General features: G+C 50.0%; 1 protein-coding gene and 1 pseudogene across 3 annotated transcripts; both read left to right on the top strand.

Annotated features, from left to right (window-relative positions):
- The first annotated feature begins 4,316 nt into the window (after positions 1 to 4,316).
- On the top strand, positions 4,317 to 7,803 carry LOC131833319 (folate receptor gamma-like; annotated as a pseudogene).
- A 2,982-nt stretch (positions 7,804 to 10,785) lies between these two features.
- On the top strand, positions 10,786 to 17,741 carry LOC131807905 (folate receptor alpha-like). 3 transcript variants are annotated; one of them, XM_059133670.1, is made up of 7 exons: positions 10,786 to 10,989; positions 12,498 to 12,530; positions 12,635 to 12,702; positions 14,897 to 15,057; positions 16,750 to 16,938; positions 17,034 to 17,169; positions 17,323 to 17,741. In XM_059133670.1, the coding sequence occupies exons 4-7, from the start codon at positions 14,905 to 14,907 to the stop codon at positions 17,607 to 17,609; spliced, it is 765 nt and encodes a 254-aa protein (XP_058989653.1). In that variant the 5' UTR covers positions 10,786 to 10,989; positions 12,498 to 12,530; positions 12,635 to 12,702; positions 14,897 to 14,904; the 3' UTR covers positions 17,610 to 17,741. The 3 variants fall into 3 exon arrangements, with proteins under 3 accessions (XP_058989653.1, XP_058989635.1, XP_058989644.1); XM_059133652.1 differs by lacking the exon at positions 12,498 to 12,530; XM_059133661.1 differs by lacking the exons at positions 10,786 to 10,989; positions 12,498 to 12,530 and having other exon boundaries at positions 12,552 to 12,702.
- Positions 17,742 to 18,508: the final 767 nt, after the last annotated feature.

Below are 18,508 nucleotides of genomic sequence, written 5' to 3'. Positions count from 1 at the left end.
TGAAAAATCTAAGCTTGTCTCTGGTTGGAATGGGGTAGCATGATCCTCTTATTTCTAAAATATTATATTTCCTTTTTTTGCATTATTTGGCAAAACACAGCAGAACTGGAAAAAAGAACTGTACTGTCTAAAGGGATTCTGGGGAGAAAAGCTCTGAAGGCTGGTCTCAAAAGTAAACATAGGATGTGGTTTCTTGGCTAAATTTCCTAGAGGTAAGGCAAGAAAATGAGACCATGTATTTGAAGATAGCAAGATAGAGGAAAAAGCAGCACTTTGCAGTTAAATCAGCTTGGGTTAAATCCTGACTCCTCCACTTTTTGCTGTTTGGGAATTCACCTAACTCCCAAGGCCTTGGTTTCCTCATCTGTATGTTGGGAATAATAATGTCAACATTGTAGTGACTTGTGAGAGTTACAAGACATGACAATGTAAGTAACACATCCATTATTCTAATTGGTATAGTGTGGTTCTCAATATATGACTAGTGTGATTATGTAATTAATGTTTACTAGGCTACAAAATACTTTCATATACACCTTCAAACTACTCCTAAAGAAGGAAAACAGATGCATGTCCCAAGTTTGGGAATGAAGATATTATGACCAGCAGCACAGTGGAGATCCCACGCTGGTTCAGTAGGAGGGCAGAGTGCTGTTGGCTGTGTGTGGTCTGGCGGTGATGGGGCCCTATGCAGGCAGACAGGCAAGATGGGGCAAGGTGAGCACCTCCTACCCAGACTCTGACCTTGTCCCCCTTAGCTGTACCTGCGGCAGGACCCTGGGCTGAGAACAGATAGAAACCACAGACCTTGCCCTCGGGAGAGGCATTCTACTAGTTGAGTAAGTGATGACAGGATTTGGAGGTTTTCCCAAAATCATAATGGGAAGCCATCAATATACATTATTAAAAAAAAACAAAAACAAAAACAGGAGCAATACCATCTATCTTCTTAGACTAAGAGCAACTTTACCGTCTGCAATAATGTCTGAAAAATACTGTACGGATCAAGCACTTCTAACTTGAAAAAAATGAACTTTTCCTCCTTAACTTTTTTTTTTTTTTTTTAAGATTTGCATTCATTTATTTGATAGAAAGAGACCACAAGTAGGCAGAGAGGCAGGCAGAGAGAGAGGGCGAAGCAGGCTCCCTGCTGAGCAGAGAGCCCGATGCGGGGCTCAATCCCAGGACCCTGGGAGCATGACCTGAGCTGAGGGCAGACGCTTAACCCACTGAGCCACACAAGCGCCCCTTTGACTTTTTTTTTTAATATTTTATTTTTAAGTAATCTCTACACCCAAAGTGGGGGCTTGAGTTTACAGCGCCCCCATCAATATCAAGAGTTGCATGCTCCTTCCACTGAGCCAGCCGAAAAAGTTAACCCTTTCTTAACTTGGTTAAGATGGTTATGAAAGGGTTATAATGGTTATTGAAAATGGTTGATGAAAGTGTTTTTGCCATAGAAAGCATTTTAATTCACTTCAGACCATACAAGGCATAAAGTGACTAGAAGTTTAGGCCATCAGATGTGTGTAACTTGGCTTCATGAGGTTTTTGTTTGTTTTGTCAGAAGCGTAAATATATAGTGAAACTAGCCCCTCAAAGGGAAAAGTGTAGAACTCTTTGCTATCACTTGTGCACAAAAATGGAATATACAGTTGACCTTGAACAATGCAAGGGTGAGTGGTGCTGACACTCTCCCCAGACTGCACAGTTGAAAATCTGCAGTCTCCCCCAAATCCTAACCACTAAGAGCCTGCTGTTGACTGGGAGCCTTACCAGTAACATAAACAGTAGATCAATACATATTTTGTATATTATGTGTATTGTATAATGAATTTTTTAAACTTTTATTTATTTATTTTAGTGAGAATTTAGAGACAGAGAGTGAGCAAGAGGAGGGGCAGGAGAGGGAGAGAAACAGACTCCCTGCTGAGCATGGAGCCAGTCTGGGGTGAGGGGAGTCGATCCTAGGACCCTGAGATCATGACCTGAGCCAAAACCAATAAAATAAAGTAAGCTAGAGAAAAGAAAATGTTATTAAGAAAATACATTTACAGTATTGTACTACATTTATCAAAAAAAATCTGTGTATATGTGGACTTATGAGGTTAAATCAGCTTGGGTTAAATCCTGACTCCTCCACTTTTTGCTGTTTGGGAATTCACCTAACTCCCAAGGCCTTGGTTTCCTCATCTGTATGTTGGGAATAATAATGTCAACATTGTAGTGACTTGTGAGAGTTATAAGACACGACAATGTAAGTAACACATCCATTATTCTAATTGGTATAGTGTGGTTCTCAATATATGACTAGTGTGATTATGTAATTAATGTTGTTCAAGGGTCAACTGTATACAACACAAAGGCACAGACTTTCTCTGGCAGTATACTTAAGGACCTAAGACTACCACTGGCGTGGTGTTCCTATTTCTGCAAATACTTCTATTGTAGCCATAACTAATATGTAGCATTATTTTATGAATATCCTTGTTATTGAAATTTACATAATGGTATCAAATCAGTTGCATCATTCTATATCTTATTTCTCCATTCAACATTTTGTATATTTATATTCAAATACATACAAACCTGTATGTTATATTTAAATAAGGTATACAGTCACGTGGTTCAAAAAATCAAAACAACATAAAAAGTATATAGAAGAAAGTCTTGGGACACCTGGCTGGCTCGGTTGGAAAAGCATGTGACTCTTGATCTTGGGGTCATGAATTCAAGCCCCAAGTTGGGTACTGAGATTACTGGAAAAAAAAAAAACTTAAAAAAAATTAAAATTAAAAAAATAGAAGAAAGTTGCATCCCTAATCTTGTATCCTCCCAGCAAGGGAGGCTATGTAAAAAAAATTTTGTACTTTCCAGAATTTTCTTTTCTTTTAAGATTTTATTTATTTATTTTCGAGAGAGAGACTGCAATTATATACACAGGGAGCAAGCGGGGTGGGGTGGAGTGGGGGGGTTGCGGTGGGGAGCAGAGGGAAAGAGAGAATCTCAAGCAGACTCCCTACTGAGTGCAGAGCCCAATGAGGGGTTCAAACTCATAACCTCCGAGATCATGACTTGAGCCAAAACCAAGAGTCAGATGCTTAACCAACTGAACCACCCAGGTGCCCCTCAGAATTTTCTTATGCGAAGACATACATTCGCCCTCCTCCTTGTTTACACACAAAAATTCTATGGACACGTTTCTGCACCCTTCCTCTTTCACTTAACAATATACTTGAATGTTTTTCCACATTTGTATACCAAGAGCTTTCTCATTCTTTTATACCAGGTTAAATCCCATTGGGTGAACCCTCATTTATTTAACTGGTCTCTCACTGAAAGACAATTGAGTTGTTTCCTAGACAAAGCCTGTCCACCTTCCCCTGGTAGATTTATAAAAGGAGTGGGGTGGAGGAGGGAGACACTGTACTTCCCAGGGGGGGCTGAGGGTGAGGCCAGGGCAGGTCTTGAGGGAAAGTGGGGAGGGAGGTGGGGGGAAAGGTGAAGTCTTACCCAGTTCTCCCGGGGTCTGGTTTTTCTGCTGGATTTTCCTCCTGCTGCTCCCACCACCCAATGCGCTCCCTCCTCCGAGTGCATCATGATGCGCCTTCCTGTCTTCCCATAGCTCTAGGCCTCACTCTGCCAGGGTAACTTCCCAAGACCCTTTTGTGTGTGTGTGGGGGGCGGGGTTGTTGAGGTGTGAGAAACTGGGGTCTGGCTCTCTGGGACTGCACCCTCACTGGCTCTCCACATTGTGCCCCCAATGGCACCCCCCGTGCACTCCCAAGGCACCCAGTCTAGGACCATGAGTGGTAACTGCAGGGCTCAGTGGCCTTCAGCTGGTCCCGGGTCAGGATCCCCCATCTTCCCTACACTGGGTTGGTGGGGGATGGGCTGAGGCTGGCAGGTTCTTCTTCTCTCACTCCCTCCCCTCATCAGCAGACCACATCCCATGGTTCCTGTTATGCAGATCTGAGAGGGCTTGCAGAACTGGCAGGGCCCTCAAACTATGGACAAAGTACCACTGGTGAAGTCTAGAAGGACACGTCCAGGGAGGGGTGGTGGCTCCCACCAAGGTCACAGAGCAACTTGGGATGGGGTGAATGGATCTTGCCTTCTGGCCCAGACCTCTACACTTGCCTTTGGCGTGGCTTGGGGGCCCTCAGGGATAAGCGGGGTGAGGAGTGGGGAAGATCCGGGCTTGGTAGGGAGATGAGAAACCGTGCGGAGAGTCTCGTGGCTGCTGCCTCCCTCTCAGGCTGCATCCACCTCTGATCGTGGCTTTCTGGCAGGAATAGATGGACTGGGTCTGGCCCATGATACAGCTGCTGCTTCCAGCTTTGGTGGCTGCTGCGTGGGGTGCCCAGCCTAGAACTCCGTGGGCCAGGACAGACCTGCTCAACATCTGGATGCCAAGCACCATAAGACGAAGCCAGGCCCCGAAGACAAGCTGCATGGCCAGGTGAGAAGGGAGTGGAGTCATGGGTTGGAGAGAGAGGTGACCCTAGAAATGGAAGAAAGCAGAGAAGTGGAAGATCAGCTTTGGGGAGCAATGGAGTCAGGAGGGTGGCCGAGGGGATCCCCAGGGGGACACCAAATCTATAGCGGGTAGGTGGATAGTAGTCTCTACTTAGATGGGTGAGGAAATAGGAAACGAGGCCCACAGTGGGCACGGGTACAATGTGTGTGTGTGTGTGTGTGTGTGTGTGTGTGTATGTGTGTGTGTGTGCACATCCATGCGTACACATAGCGTGGGAACTGAGAGGCTAAACATGAGCAGGGGCTAGGACAGAGTTGGGCAGTGCCTTTTCCAGCCTTAAGTATGCCCCAGCCCATGGAGCTCAAGGACAGGGCTCAGGGGACACAGGTCCTTCAAGGTCACCATGCAGCAAATACAGAGCAACAGTTCAGGTCCTCCACCCCCACTAGGTCCTGAAGAGACAGTGACAAATCAGATAACGCTGGGAAGACTTCCCAGAACAGGTGCCATCAGCCTTGGCCTTGGGGAATGAGTAAGAGTTTTCCAGGAAGACAAAGCAGGAAAGGGCAGCCTGGCAGAGAACAACTTGTACCCGGGTGGGAAGGGGATGGCAGAGGCAGTGACGAGCTTAGTGTGACCAGAGCCAAGGATGCTGCTGTCCACAGAGAAGGGGAGAACAGGGGAGCCGCTGAAGGAGCTCGGAACCCAGGGGCTAGAAGTGAAGAGTGGGAAGCCCAGAGCCCTATGACTTCTGAGTCATCTCCCATTTTTCGTTTGCATCGTGCGTGTGTGTGTGTGCGCGCGTGCATACACACACACACATACACACACGTCCGCTAAAATATACCTAATATAAAAGTTGCTATTTTAAGCATTTCTAAATGTCGGGTTCAATGGCCATTCATACTGCTGTCCCCACCACTATCCATCTCCAGAACTTTTTCTCTTCCAAAACTGAAAGACTATTTCATTTTCAGAACTTATAAAGTTCTAGATGGTGCTTCTAAGACCCCTCGGGAACACTTCCTCTTTGCCAAGAAACGGCATGCAGACTTTTGAGGAGCCTTTTGATTGTAATTCTGAGGCACAGGGGTTTTATGGGGAGAGCTTCTCTGTGTCGAGCCCCTACTAGAGGCCAGCAAGTGCCTGTCAGTATAATCGCCCTCTCCCGGAGGCAGGAACTGCTGACACTGGTTGGCAGGCCAGGGACAAGGTGCACCGGGGTCCTGCAGAACCCCCAGGAGTTGGGGCATCTGAGGAGGGGTACGTGTGAACTCAGGGAGGCCTGGAAGCATGTTCGATGTTAGCTGTGCTGGGGGTGGGCTAGGCTGTTGGACTGGGGTAGGTTTGGTTCCACCCTCTTGGATTTTCCTTGTTTCTCCTGAGTGCCCAGACCTGTCCCATGTCCCTGTTGCTTGGCCCTGGGTGCTATAGTTCAGAGCAGAGATTTTAAGCGACTGGCTTGTAATCACTCAGCACTGGAGTCCCAGCTTGGAATTATTTCTACAGAGAAACCTTCACACTTCCACTGTCTTTCCTGCTTTGAATTACCTCTCTGAGATGGCCTCCCATATGGAGTCAGGTCCAAACCGGGATTCATGTGCAGGCCATTATACCCTCTGTCCCCCACCACTTTCTGGACCTATCTGGAGTCCCCTAGCTTGGGGGTCCAGACCTTAGGAGAGCCAGATCAGTGCCCTTCCTGCCTGCTCTTACCACAGCTTGGGGCCGGGCTCTTCTCCTACCTGCCCTGAGTTAAAATCTTGATCCCACCATTTACCAGGGGTACAGCTTACGTAAACTCTGTAATGGTTGAATGAATGATGTTTTTACTAGAGTGCTGAGGGCAGAAAGTGCAAAACCCTCAGGGACTTTGCACTTGCTGTTTTCTGTGCCTACCATGTTCTGTGTCTTCCCCCTGCCCCTGACTAAAGCCATAAACTCCATAAAGGCAGAGATTTTTTTTTTTTTTAAAGATTTTATTTATTGGACAGAGAGATACACAGCGAGAGAGGGAACACAAGCAGAAGGAATGGGAGAAGGAGAAGCAGGCCTCCCACCAAGCAGGTAGCCCGATGTGGGGCTTGAACCCAGGATCATGGGATCATGACCTGAGCCGAAGGCAGACGCTTAAAGACTGAGCCACCCAGGCATCCCAAGGCAGAGATTTTATCTGTTTTGTTCACAGCTGTATTCTCAGCCCCCAGCATGATGCGGGATTGATCAAAAGTACTTAGTTAATATTGGCTGGAGGCAAAATGAGTAATATAAATAACGCAAATCACGTGAAATAATTTAGAGGCATGAAAATAATTGCTCCCGCAGACAGTGGTTCCCAGGCCTCCCACATCCCCTGTTTTACTCTCTGTTAAAAAACTGTTACAACTGCCTTAACCCCAAGAGCCAGCCATCGTGACGCCCTCCCCAGCAAGTGTTCCTCTGGATGCCCCACCTGGGACGGAGGAGACCGCTGTGGGGCGGGTGGGCACTTAGTCGGTGTCTTCCCCAAGCAGTGCACTCCCTGGAAGGAGGAGGCCTGCTGCTCAGGCAGCACCTTGGGCAGCCAGGAGCTGCACAAGGACACCTCCCTCCTGTACAACTTCACCTGGGAGCACTGCGGCAAGATGGAGCCCGCCTGCAAGCGCCACTTTATCCAGGACAACTGTCTCTATGAGTGCTCCCCCAACCTGGGGCCCTGGATCCGGGAGCTATCGGACCCTGCCTCTCCCCACCCCACCCCTGCAGCTGCCATCCAGCTCCATCAGGGCTGTGGCAGGAGATGACCCATCCCATCTGCATGTCCCATCCGCTGAGCTGAGCACTCAGTGAGCCCTCCCTCCTCACCTCCCACCAGGTGAACCAGAGCTGGCGCAAGGAGCGCTTCCTGCACATGCCCCTGTGCAAAGAGGACTGCCAGCAATGGTGGGAGGACTGTCGCACCTCCTACACCTGCAAGAGCAACTGGCAGCGGGGCTGGGACTGGACCTCAGGTGAGGGGGGTGGCGGGTGGGGACAAAGGTGGGGTTTGAGGATCTGGGGTGGCCATAAACCAGCTTCGGGGCCAGGAGTTGAATGTCTGCGTCCACTCTCTCTGCGCCTATAGGAATTAACAAGTGTCCAGCTGGGACCACCTGCCGCACCTTTGAGATCTACTTTCCCACCCGTAGCCCTGTGTGAGGGCCTCTGGAGTCAGTCCTACCAGGCCAGCAACTACAGCTGAAGGAGTGGCCGCTGCATCCAGATGTGGTTCGACCCAGCCCAGGGCAACCCCAATGAGGAGGTGGCAAGGTTCTATGCCACGGCCATGAGTGCTGGGGCCCTGCCCTGAGGGGTGGAGCCTCTTTCTCAGCCTGAGCTCCTGGGCTGAGCCCCTGCCACTGCAGACACCTGCCCATCTCCCTTGTCCGCACCCAGCCTGGGTGACCTGGCCTCGGCCCAGCTCAGCACTCTCTGATGGGGGTACCTCACAATGCCCTAGTTATTGGTTCTTGATCCAAGATGAGTCATATGGGGTTCCTCTAATGGCCTATTTTCATAGATCCGTGTGTATCTTGTGTCTTGTACGTAATTTGGGGATGAGTGGGTTGGAGGGACAGCCTCACTGCTTTATCATTCCTCCTGAGAGGCCCAAGGAGGGACTGGGACTAGCTGGAAGTTTACCAGCAAGTAGGAGGTAGAAGCTGACCCCTTAGTCTGAAGCTCTTCTTCACCAGGCTTCCCTCCATGCATGTTCATCAGTCCCACACCACAAGGGGCTAAGGGGATGGGTGGAGAGAAGGTGAGCAGAGATGACAGATAAGTTCTAAGGCTCCTGGTGATAAGAAAGTCTCTTTCCCTTTCCTTCCCTTACTAGATGTGGACTAGGGTATAGATACTGGTGGTGGTAGTGGGTAAGGAGGCCCAGTGATGAACAACTATATTGCTTCCCTTTTTTAAAGGGATAATTGCTGGGCAGAGGGAGAGGGAGAGAAAGTCTCAAGCAGACTCCACACTGAGTACATAGCCTGATGTGGGGCTCAATCCCAGGACCCTGAGATCATGACCTCAGCAGAAAGCAAGAGTTGGATGCCCAAGCGACTGAGCCACCCAAGTGCCCCCGCAGTGGATAATCTTATGCATGGTAGAATGTTACACATGAATTCCAGAAAAGGTGTTTCTAGGTCAAGAAGTAGATGGAGTTATAATTTTGAGTTACAACTCTACAACTGTATCAGTGAGCCTCCCCTCCCCCAACTAGGGATAAGAGTGCCTGCTTCCCATCGCCTTGCCAACACAGGATGGAATCAAACTTCTGATTTCCTACCAAGCTGACTTTTGTTTTGTCAAACTGATAGATACAAAAAGACCACCTTGGTGTGGCTTTCATGCACCATGTGGCTTTTTTTTTTTTTTTTGAATACTTTATTTATTTATTTAACAGACAGAGATCACAAGTAGGCAGAGAGGCAGGCAGAAAGAGAGCGAGGGGGAAGCTCCTTGCTGAACAGAGAGCCCGATGTGGGGCTCGATCCCAAGAACCAGGGACCATGACCTGAGCCGCAGGCAGAGGCTTTAACCCACTAAGCCACCGAGGCACCCCCATGCACCATGTGTCTTATCATGAGAACACAGTTTCTGAGATCTTCCTTATTGATCTACTGAGATTTGGCCCATTCTTTTCCACTGCAGGGCAATATCCCAGCCTATGTAGTATATGTCACATCTAACTCAATCTCCTACTGATGCATATTTGAAGGAGAGGGGTTCTTTGAGAACCTTGACATTTTTGAAAAGCACAGGCCAATTCCATTATAGAATATCCCTCATTTGGGGCTTATGGGTTTCTTCCTTATTAGATCAAGGTCATACATTTTTGGCATGTATAGCCCCAAGGCAACACTGGGTGCTTCTCAGTGCATCATAACAGAAGGCATATGGGGGTGAGCTCACTCACTCCCGAGGGTGAGATTGGGTCTGTCAGGTTTCCCCACTATTTCTTCCCCCTTTGTAATATGTAAGTATGATACAAGCAGATACTTGAGAACTGAAGATATCCTATTCACCACCATACTGGCACCCACAAATTTTGCCATCTGATGGACATTTTTTAAAAAGTAAAATAAAAACCAAAAATGTCTTATGCAGCAACCCCTCGCCAACCCTTTAACCCATGGTATCTGTTGGAGTGACCAGACTTCAATGGCATAGAGAGCCTTGCCCGGCCCTGCCCCCCACCGACTGACTGAGACTGACCTAGAGCTCATTTCCATCCTTCTGTTTCACACCCCATAGGTGAGCTCCATTCACGCTTCTCACACACTTTTGTGCCAGCAATGAACGTTCCTTTGTTCTCTGTGGGCTAGCTCCTCGTAGCCACTTAGATTTCAACCTACAATTCCCCGCTAACAAGACTTCTGACCACCAACCAAACAAGGTCATCCAGGCACTTTCTTATCACATCGGTCTCCTGCCTTTGTACGGATACCTATCATCTGCTGTGTTTATCATCTGCTCTTCCCCAACAAAACAGACACTCACGAGGAGTCTGTGGGAGCCCAGGGAGGTTAGAGAAGGCTTCCAGGGGAGTAATGTCTGTCAAACAGAAAATAGCAGGAGGACCAGCACTTGGCTCAGCAAGGACAAAGGCTTGGTAGGATGGAAGTGGAAGGAGAAGTTTCTAGGAGGCTGAAATAAAGGTTAAGAAGGCAAGGGCGGGAACTGAGGCCAGAGGAGAAACACTGTATTTGTGCAATCCTTAGTTGATGCCCTGAGGGCCTCTCACAGAGCTTTCCTTTCTCCCTTCGTGGAAGAACCTGGTTTGGAATGGGACTCAGGTCTGAACTGTAGCCTCTCTTGGCTGCCTGGGAACTGCAGTTTCCACAGATGAGAAAACGCGGCTTGGGCTAGCAGCAGGCCGGACAAGCTCCAGTTTGACCCACCCCGACTCCACGCAGGCCAGGCCTCCACCTGCGCCGGCCAAACACCCTCCTGTTATCCTTGGTCACAGCACAGCCTACAGATTGGGGGCTACAGGATGCCCATAGCTCACCTGGCTGATAGTATAAACTTCTGGTCCAGGCTCAAAGGTGGCCACTTCGCCCTGTTCCTCCCCGCAGGTCACACAGCCCCAGGCCCTGTTCCTCCCCGCAGGTCACACAGCCCCGGCACTCTCATCCCAGATTCAGAGGAGGGTGACTCCCCACAGGGCAGGACTCCACGCCCATCTCCCCTCCCCTTAGCTGGTGACTTATGAAGCCCTCAGGGCCCAGGTCCTTCTCCTAGTGGAGAGGCCACAAAGCCCAGTTAATGATCAGTCCCTAGGTCAGGGGTGGAGGATGCCTGGTAGGGGCAAGTCCCGTCTAGATGAGTTCCCTCCTTCAGGCATTCCTAGATCTCTGGTCATTCTTCTCCAATCAGCAGAAGGTCGCCTGGTCTTATAAAGCCAGGAGAGAGGTCTGAAGGGTCCGAGGGCCCTTCACCTGCTGAGGTTTTCCAAGGCCTTAACCCTCCCTGCTCTTCACAGGATTCAGGTAAGGCTCGCTTTGAGGGAGAGGTAAAGGAGGGCTGGGGGGTGGGGGTGAGGGTGGGGGTGGGGGTCTCCTGGGAGTCCGTTTCATTACAGGCCCTTCAGGGCTCAGCTGCTTTCCCAGCAAGCCCATTCCCCTCCTGTCCCAAGTGGCCTTCCCCATGGTACCGAGGCCCCATTTTCCTTAAACTTCTATTACTGTCCCTAGGCCGATGGCTGCCACATCTGTATCCAACCTGTACCCCTCCCCAGGGCTTTCGCCTCTATGACCACTTCTCCCTGGGTTGCACACAGGCACTGCAACACAATGGAGCTCGGCTTCTTGCCCAAATCTGTTCCTCTCCTTTTCCCTTTCCCCAGCAGTGGTGCCATCATGGCAAAAGGGAGACTTCGGTCCTTGGGTGGGGTGGCCGCGGTGGGAAGGGCCTACAGGAGACCTGACTCTCAGATGCTGGAGAAGGGACACCTGTGTGGTTGGGTACAGGGGCAAAGAGATGGGGGCCGCAGCCTAGGAGCAACTGAGGCTCTGGGCTGCTTAATGTCTGATTTTGCTGCTGGCGACCCTGGGACTGATGAGGTTGGAGGAGTTGGCGGATCTCTACTTTGGGGACTAGGTAGCTCTTTACTCTCTACAGCTGGCTGGGAGCTTGGAAGCTTGCACTCCAGCCCTTGCCCTACAATTGGTTCTGTCCTGATTTTCTGGATCTCATTCTCATCTATATGAGAAGGACAGGGGTGAGAAGAGGACCAGATTATTTTAAAGGATCCCAGCATCTCAGGCTGCAAGGTTTTATCAGCCCTGAGTTTGGGGGAGAAAATGGGGTAAGTGGGACTTGGGGACTGGCCTTAGGCCTGCACTAAGAATCCACCCCCTCCCACCCACCCACCTCCCATGGAGGCCTGGCTAGTGCCTGATATAGGAAAGATATTAGGATTCGAAGCCAACGGCCAAGAACGAATTCTTGAGATGTCTTTGGTGCAAAAAGGTGATTTTATTCAAGCACGGGGATAGGACCTGTGGGCAGAAAGAGCTGCACCGGGGTCATGAGGAGTGGTCCACTATATATACTTTCAAGTTGTGAGGGAGTTAGAGATAGCATAAGTCTCTAAGGAATTTTGGAGGCAAGTTTTCCAGGAAGTTGAGGGAGCTCGCTCTTGTTGGGAAAAGGTCATTTATTATCACCTAATAAAACCTTAGTCGTGAGACCCTTCAGATGTATATGGGGGGGGCATATGCTTGGGGGATGATTGTCAACATGTATCTTGGTCCGGGTTAGAGATAAAAGAAGTTTCTAAAGGAATATTTATATGCTAAAGTAGACTTACAGGATCCTGGAGGGATGATGGAGGGGTGGGAGGTTAGGAATGCCTTTTGCCCTTAGCAAAGTATTAACATGGAGACAGTTGAATCCCTAGAGGAATGTCACTTTGCCTGTTTCAGGGACTTATCAATGGGGTGTAGGTAGTAAGGAAATTAAATAATTTTTCTTCTGCCTTTGTTTCCCACATCAGTGCCCACAATAATTAGCGTGCAATAATTAACTGGTGAGTGGCCTTCGCCCGATTCCAGGCCCCACTCCTGGGCCACATTCCCCGCTGCCTGCCCTAATGCCCGTCTCCTAGGCCACTAAACCTTGGCTGTGTTCCAGAGTAGGGCAAGGGGGACTGCGGAGCTGAGCAGAAGCCTGAGCAGGACCAGGAACCCTTCCTCTCCCAGGTACGCCACTCCCCACCCCTTCAGTAGAGGCAACACACCCCATAGAGCTCCCAGCAGGTGTTAAAGAATTTGCCAAAGAGGGAGGATCCATTTTTGCCTAAATCCCAGAGAATTCAAAGGTGGAGGCTGAGGGCCCAGAGCAGAGCAGGGGCCTGCCCAAGGTTAAAACGTAAGTTAGTGTCCACCCCTGAACTAGAACTGATGGGCTCCTGCCTCTTAGCACACTGCCCGTTCATAACGCGCTTCAAGTTTGGGGCCCTGGAGTGGGGTGGGGGGTAATATGTTCAGGGTGATGAGGGCGATGGTGGCTATTGGGGGAAGAGGGGAGAGTTGCATCGAGGTCTGAAGCAGGGACTAGGAATGTGGGAAGTGGCTTCCAGAGTGATGGAAGCTGCATGGAGAAGAGAGCTCTGGCTCTAGAAAACAACCAGAGCAAGCAGAACCGCTGACCGACCAGGTGAGGCCCGAGGAGCCCGGGGCAGGGCTTTCTGAGTCTCTGCCCCAGGCCCTTCTGGGAACCTGGGTGCAGGGAAGGTGCAGGGGACAAAGCTGAAGGAGCTCTGGACTCGAGGGGCCTGAATCAGACTTGGGTGGTCCCTGCTCCGTGAGGTGGGCACATCCCTCAACCTGGGCCAACAATTGCACAATCCATGCCCAGCGGACTGTCATTTAGTGGGGGTTTCTCCCCTACATTTAATCCTCAGAGGAGGACACTAAACCCAAGAAAATCTGAGTTCTTTTGCCCCACAGTAAAGCAGGAGGTGGCGTGTTAGGGCTGAGATCGCCGACAGGCTGATCCTATGCTCTAAATTAGCTGCTAGACTGTATTTCTCCAAAGAGTCACCTGGTTCTCCAGAGAGTACAGATTTGTCCTGCACCCTTGCAGGTCAGTGAGTGATTGGGCCATGAGAAGAGTGATTGGGTCCTGGAACGAATGAATTAGCAGGGGAGAGAATGAACACTGGAATAAACAGAGTAGCAGAATCTTGGATGGTGGAAAGGTGAGGGGGGAGTTGGGGAGTGAGACAGGGGTTCATTTCCAGGTTCTCCAGGCCTGCCAGGCAGGAGGCCCAGGAAGAAGCCTAAGTTCTCCAGGACACGGGCACTGTGGAGACAAGGCACCTTTAAGCAGAGGGGCGCATATGCTTTTGGAAACTGTGGGAAACAAATGCCAAATTTTAGGAGAGCCCAGGTACCAGGTGCCTGGTGACTGGTGTTGCCTCCCAAGGTTCAGGTTCTGAGCTCAGAGGGCTGAGGTGCTGTGAGGGTGGAAGGGAGGCCAGCTCTGTGGCCAGGGGATGGGAACCTACCAAGGCCTGGAGGCTGTCCAGCTGGCTGCCCAAGCCGGCCCCCAGCCCTCCAGTGCCCTGTGACAATGACCCATGTCACAGGACCTCTGGGAGAAACCAGATCATGAGGCTGGGGGTTGGTTGTTTCTGTTTTTGTTTTTTAGAGAGGGAGAGAGGGAGGGAAGGGGCAGAGGGAGGGGAAGAGAGAGAATCCCAAGCAGGCTCCACTCCACAGAGCCCAACATGGGCCTCCATCTCATGTCCCTGAGATCACAACCTGAGCCGAAATCAGAGTCAGATGTTTAATGGACTGAGCCTCCCAGGAGCCCCTTTGTTTGTTTGTTTGTTTCTAAATATAGATCTGCAGCTTATCTGGAGTTCCAAATCTAAGATTATTGTCAAGGTTTGCAAAAAGTGATTTGGTGTCAAAATCTGACTTGAAAATCAATGTGAGGTTATTAGAGTTTTTATGTAACCCACCAGTGTAATGATTTTACTACGGAACGTGTGCTTGATTGTTGAGTGCATGTAAATCATATTACCTTTTACCAAATCCTAAATATTTTAAGTTCTGAAACATTTGCCTCCAAAGATTTCAAGCAAGGGACTGTGGACCTATGGCAATCTCTTGGCTGTTTCTGCATTTTGCCCAAACTCCATCTCTTAGTTTTATCACTTGACTCCTTCCACCTGGAGAAGTCAGTAACTTGTGTGACCCCAGCAAGGACTGTCCTGGGGTGGTGGCTGAGTCCATTCCTCCCTGAGGCTGGGAAGACTAAGGGGTAGGGGTGGGGCAGGATGGCCCCAGGTTTCATGGAGACTCCACCTACCTGGGGCTGTTTCCACGCACCGGGAGGCCCCACCTCTACCTTTCTTGGTGCCACTGACCACAGCTCTTCCTTCAGAGGCTGACATGGCCCGACGGGTGACAACACAGCTGCTGCTCCTTCTGGTGGGGGTGGCCGCAGTATGGGCGACCCGGTCCAGGACTGAGCTTCTCAATGTCTGTATGGATGCCAAGCACCACAAGGAAAAGCCAAGCCCGGAGGACGAGCTACATAAACAGGTGGGCCGAGGGCCAGTCTGGCGTGGGGAGGAGCTGATTCAGGAAGAAGAAGGGGAGAATAGAGCTTCTGAGCGCTTCCATGGTAGAGGCAGGAAGACCACCTGAAAGGCCTTGAGAGTCTGTACTATGGTGGGCAACCATCTGTTTACCACATGCTCTGTGCCCCATGTTGTCTGTGTGATGCCAAGAGCTCAGTGTCTTGGCTGTTGCATTTCCATGTCGCACAAACCCGGATCCTCTAGAGAGGAGCCTGGGAAATAACCCTGGAGAGACTCAGCCCAGTGGCTGATGTTGATTTCAGATTTTGGACTGGAACTCACCCCTCTAAGAGTCTTGAGAGGAAGAAGTACCCAGAGCACACAGTGGCTTTTTTCCTGCCAGCCCCAAGCAGCTCGAGAAAAGTGGATTTTTCATAGGCACGTGGCTGGGTGTGAGGTGTCTTGATTCATGCACCTAGCAAACATTTCCCCTGGGGCTCTTGGCCTTTTTAGTGGACCTGAGGTCTCCTTTCTATGGCAATTGTTTTACCACAACCCCTTTCATATCCTGAACCTGTCTACATGTTAAGAAAAATGCATATGATGCCATAACTGTAAAGAAAACACAAAAAGGAAGCTGCTTGCAAAATGCATTCCAGTATGTCGGCATTCATTTTGACCTCATTAGGAGACAGTGACCACATTGCTTTGAATCACTAAGTCTACAGGTGAGCGATGGTGTAACTTGGATACTTGGAGCAGCCTTGACTTTAACTTCTTCAGCCTATATATTGTTTGTTTGTTTGTTTTTTAAGATTTTATTCATTTATTTGACAGAGAGAGAGAGATCACAAGTAGGCAGAGAGGCAGACAGAGAGAGAGAGAGGGAAGCAGGCCCCCCACTGAGCAGAGAGCACGATGTGGGACTCAATCCCAGGATGCTGGGATCACAACCCGAGCTGAAGGCAAGGCCCAACCCACCGAGCCACCCAGGTGCCCTATTGTTTTTAAAGTGCACATTTTAGGGGTGTTTGGGTGGCTCAGTCGGTTGAGGCTCTGATTCTTGATTTCAGGTCAGGTCATGATGTTGGAGTCATGCGATCCAGCACGCCCCCCAATGTCGGGCTCCCCTCTGAGTGGGATTCTCTCTCTCCTCCTCCCTCTGCCCCCTACCTGGCCTCCACACCCCCTTTCATGCATGTATGTGCGCATGTTCCCACTCTAAAAATAAATAAAGTGCATGTTTTAATATTTTGCTTTTATACTGAATTCTAAGCTATGGGCTTCCATTCATTCAGTGTTTTGAGTATTTCTGTAATTAGATCTGTTCTGAGGTTCCAATCTATTTGACTTGCTTCCTCACCTTCAGGTCTTTTGTGACCTTCTCTGTGAGGCATCTCTGACCCTTCTAGAAAAGTGCAATTCCCCATCCCTCTCTCCTGCTTAATCTCTTTCCAAAGTAGGTATCCTGTGAGAAGTGTTCATTGTCACGTCTCTGCTCTCTGGGTTCGAGGAAGTAGGAGCTCAATAAAGGTTTGAATTAGTGAATTTCGTAATGCCTGCACTGCTCCCGAAGAGGGTCCTCTCGTGGCAAGCATTGCCCTGGAAGGCTGACTGCTTTGGGGGATCAAAGACTAAAAGGGGTGAGGCTGCACGTGGGAATATTGTGGCTGTGCTGGGCATGGGAGTTAGTGCCTGTGTCTTCCCCACCCAGTGCAGCCCCTGGAAGAAGAATTCCTGTTGCTCCACCAACACCAGCCAGGAAGCCCATAAGGATATCTCCTACCTGTACAGATTCAACTGGAACCACTGCGGACAAATGACACCTTCCTGCAAGCGCCACTTCATCCAGGACACCTGCCTATATGAGTGCTCCCCTAACCTGGGGCCCTGGATCCAGGAGGTATGAATGTCCTCCCTGGACCCCCATATTTAAAGAGGGACTGAGCAGCTTAGAATCGTGAACCTGAGCTCCTTTTCACTACCGACCTTTCCCAGGTGAACCAGAGCTGGCGCAAGGAGCGCATCCTTGACGTGCCCCTGTGCAAGGAGGACTGCCAGCAATGGTGGGAGGACTGTCGCACCTCCTACACCTGCAAAAGCAACTGGCACCAGGGCTGGGACTGGACCTCAGGTGAGGGTCTGGGGGCGGCAGGGAGGGAGAGATATAGGGGTGGTGGTGTTGGGGGTAGGGCTGGCATAGGAATGTTTGGGGCCGTGGGCTTGGTGGAAGCGAAGCTAGTTCTGGGCCCAGTGGCTGAAGGTCTCCATCCCGTCTTCCCTACAGGCTATAACCGGTGCCCAGCAGGAGCTGCCTGCCTTCCCTTCCATTTCTACTTCCCCACACCTGCTGCTCTGTGCAGTGAAATCTGGACTCATTCCTACCAGGCCAGCAACTACAGCCGAGGGAGTGGCCGTTGCATCCAGATGTGGTTTGACCCAGCCCAGGGCAACCCCAATGAGGAGGTGGCGAGGTTCTATGCCATGGCCATGAGTGCTGGGGCCCTGTCCCGAGGGGTGGAGCCTCTTCTGCTCAGCCTGGCCCTGATGCTGCAGCTCAGGCTCCTGGGTTGAGCTTCTTTTACCCTCTGATACCTGCACAGCCCTGCCCGGTTGAGCCCCAAAGCTCCTAGCCATCCACCTCCTATTCCTTGGCCAGGGATGGGGCTTTGACTGACAGTTTGAATAAACCAGACACCCACCAGGTATTACGTGAATTATTTGGGTATGAGTGGGAATGTGACTTTTGCTTCCCAGTTCTCATTGATTGAAGCCAGTAAGACTTAGTCAGTTCCCAGTTCTGATGCGTACTAGAGCTTTTTAGATGTTGAACTGTTTTTTGTAACTTAGGACATATTCATAGCTCTCAATTGCATTGTGTGTGTGTGTGTGTGTGTGTGTGTGTGTGTGTGCGCGTGTGTGTTAAGATTTTATTTATTTATTTATTTATTTGGGGGGCGGGTGGTGTAAGCTGGAGGGATAGGGAGAGAGAATTTGAAACAGACTATGTGCCGAGCACAGGGCCTGAGGTTGGGCCTAATCTAAGGACCCTGAGATCATACCCTGAGCCAAACCCAAGAGTTGGACGCTTAACTGACTGAGCCACCCAGGTGCTCCTCAATTTCATTTTTTACTAAGCTTTAATCTAGAACCAGGCCCAGAGTTTTGGCATTTGAATTGGACCCAAGCCTGCTGGATTGACTGTTCTGTCCAATGCTCAGCTCTCTGATAGAAGAGAGGGAACTGGTGGTGCCCAGACTGCTCAGGGTGGGTGGCTGGGCAGAGGTGAAGAGGGCCAGCAAGAGCCGTTTCTCACAGAACGGCTACCACCCACAAAGCACTATCTGCCAGGCACTGCCCTAAATGCTTTATATGTATCCCTATAGGGCACAGATTCTTTTTTTTTTTTTTTTAAGATTTTATTTGACAGAGAGAGATCACAAGTAGACAGAGAGGCAGGCAGAGAGAGAGAG

This window comes from Mustela lutreola, chromosome 1 (genome assembly GCF_030435805.1).
Source record: "Mustela lutreola isolate mMusLut2 chromosome 1, mMusLut2.pri, whole genome shotgun sequence".
NCBI lineage: Eukaryota > Metazoa > Chordata > Mammalia > Carnivora > Mustelidae > Mustela > Mustela lutreola.
The sequence above is the reverse complement of the archived record's forward strand: the minus strand, read 5'-3'. Positions and strand labels throughout refer to the sequence as shown.

Bases quoted from the DNA above. Each gene is read 5' to 3' on its own strand.
- LOC131807905 (XM_059133652.1), top strand. From the start codon at position 14,905: ATGGCCCGACGGGTGACAACACAGCTGCTGCTCCTTCTGGTGGGGGTG. The intron at 15,058-16,749 runs GTGGGCCGAGGG...TTCCCCACCCAG, and splicing joins AGGACGAGCTACATAAACAG to TGCAGCCCCTGGAAGAAGAA. The intron at 16,939-17,033 runs GTATGAATGTCC...GACCTTTCCCAG, and splicing joins TGGGGCCCTGGATCCAGGAG to GTGAACCAGAGCTGGCGCAA.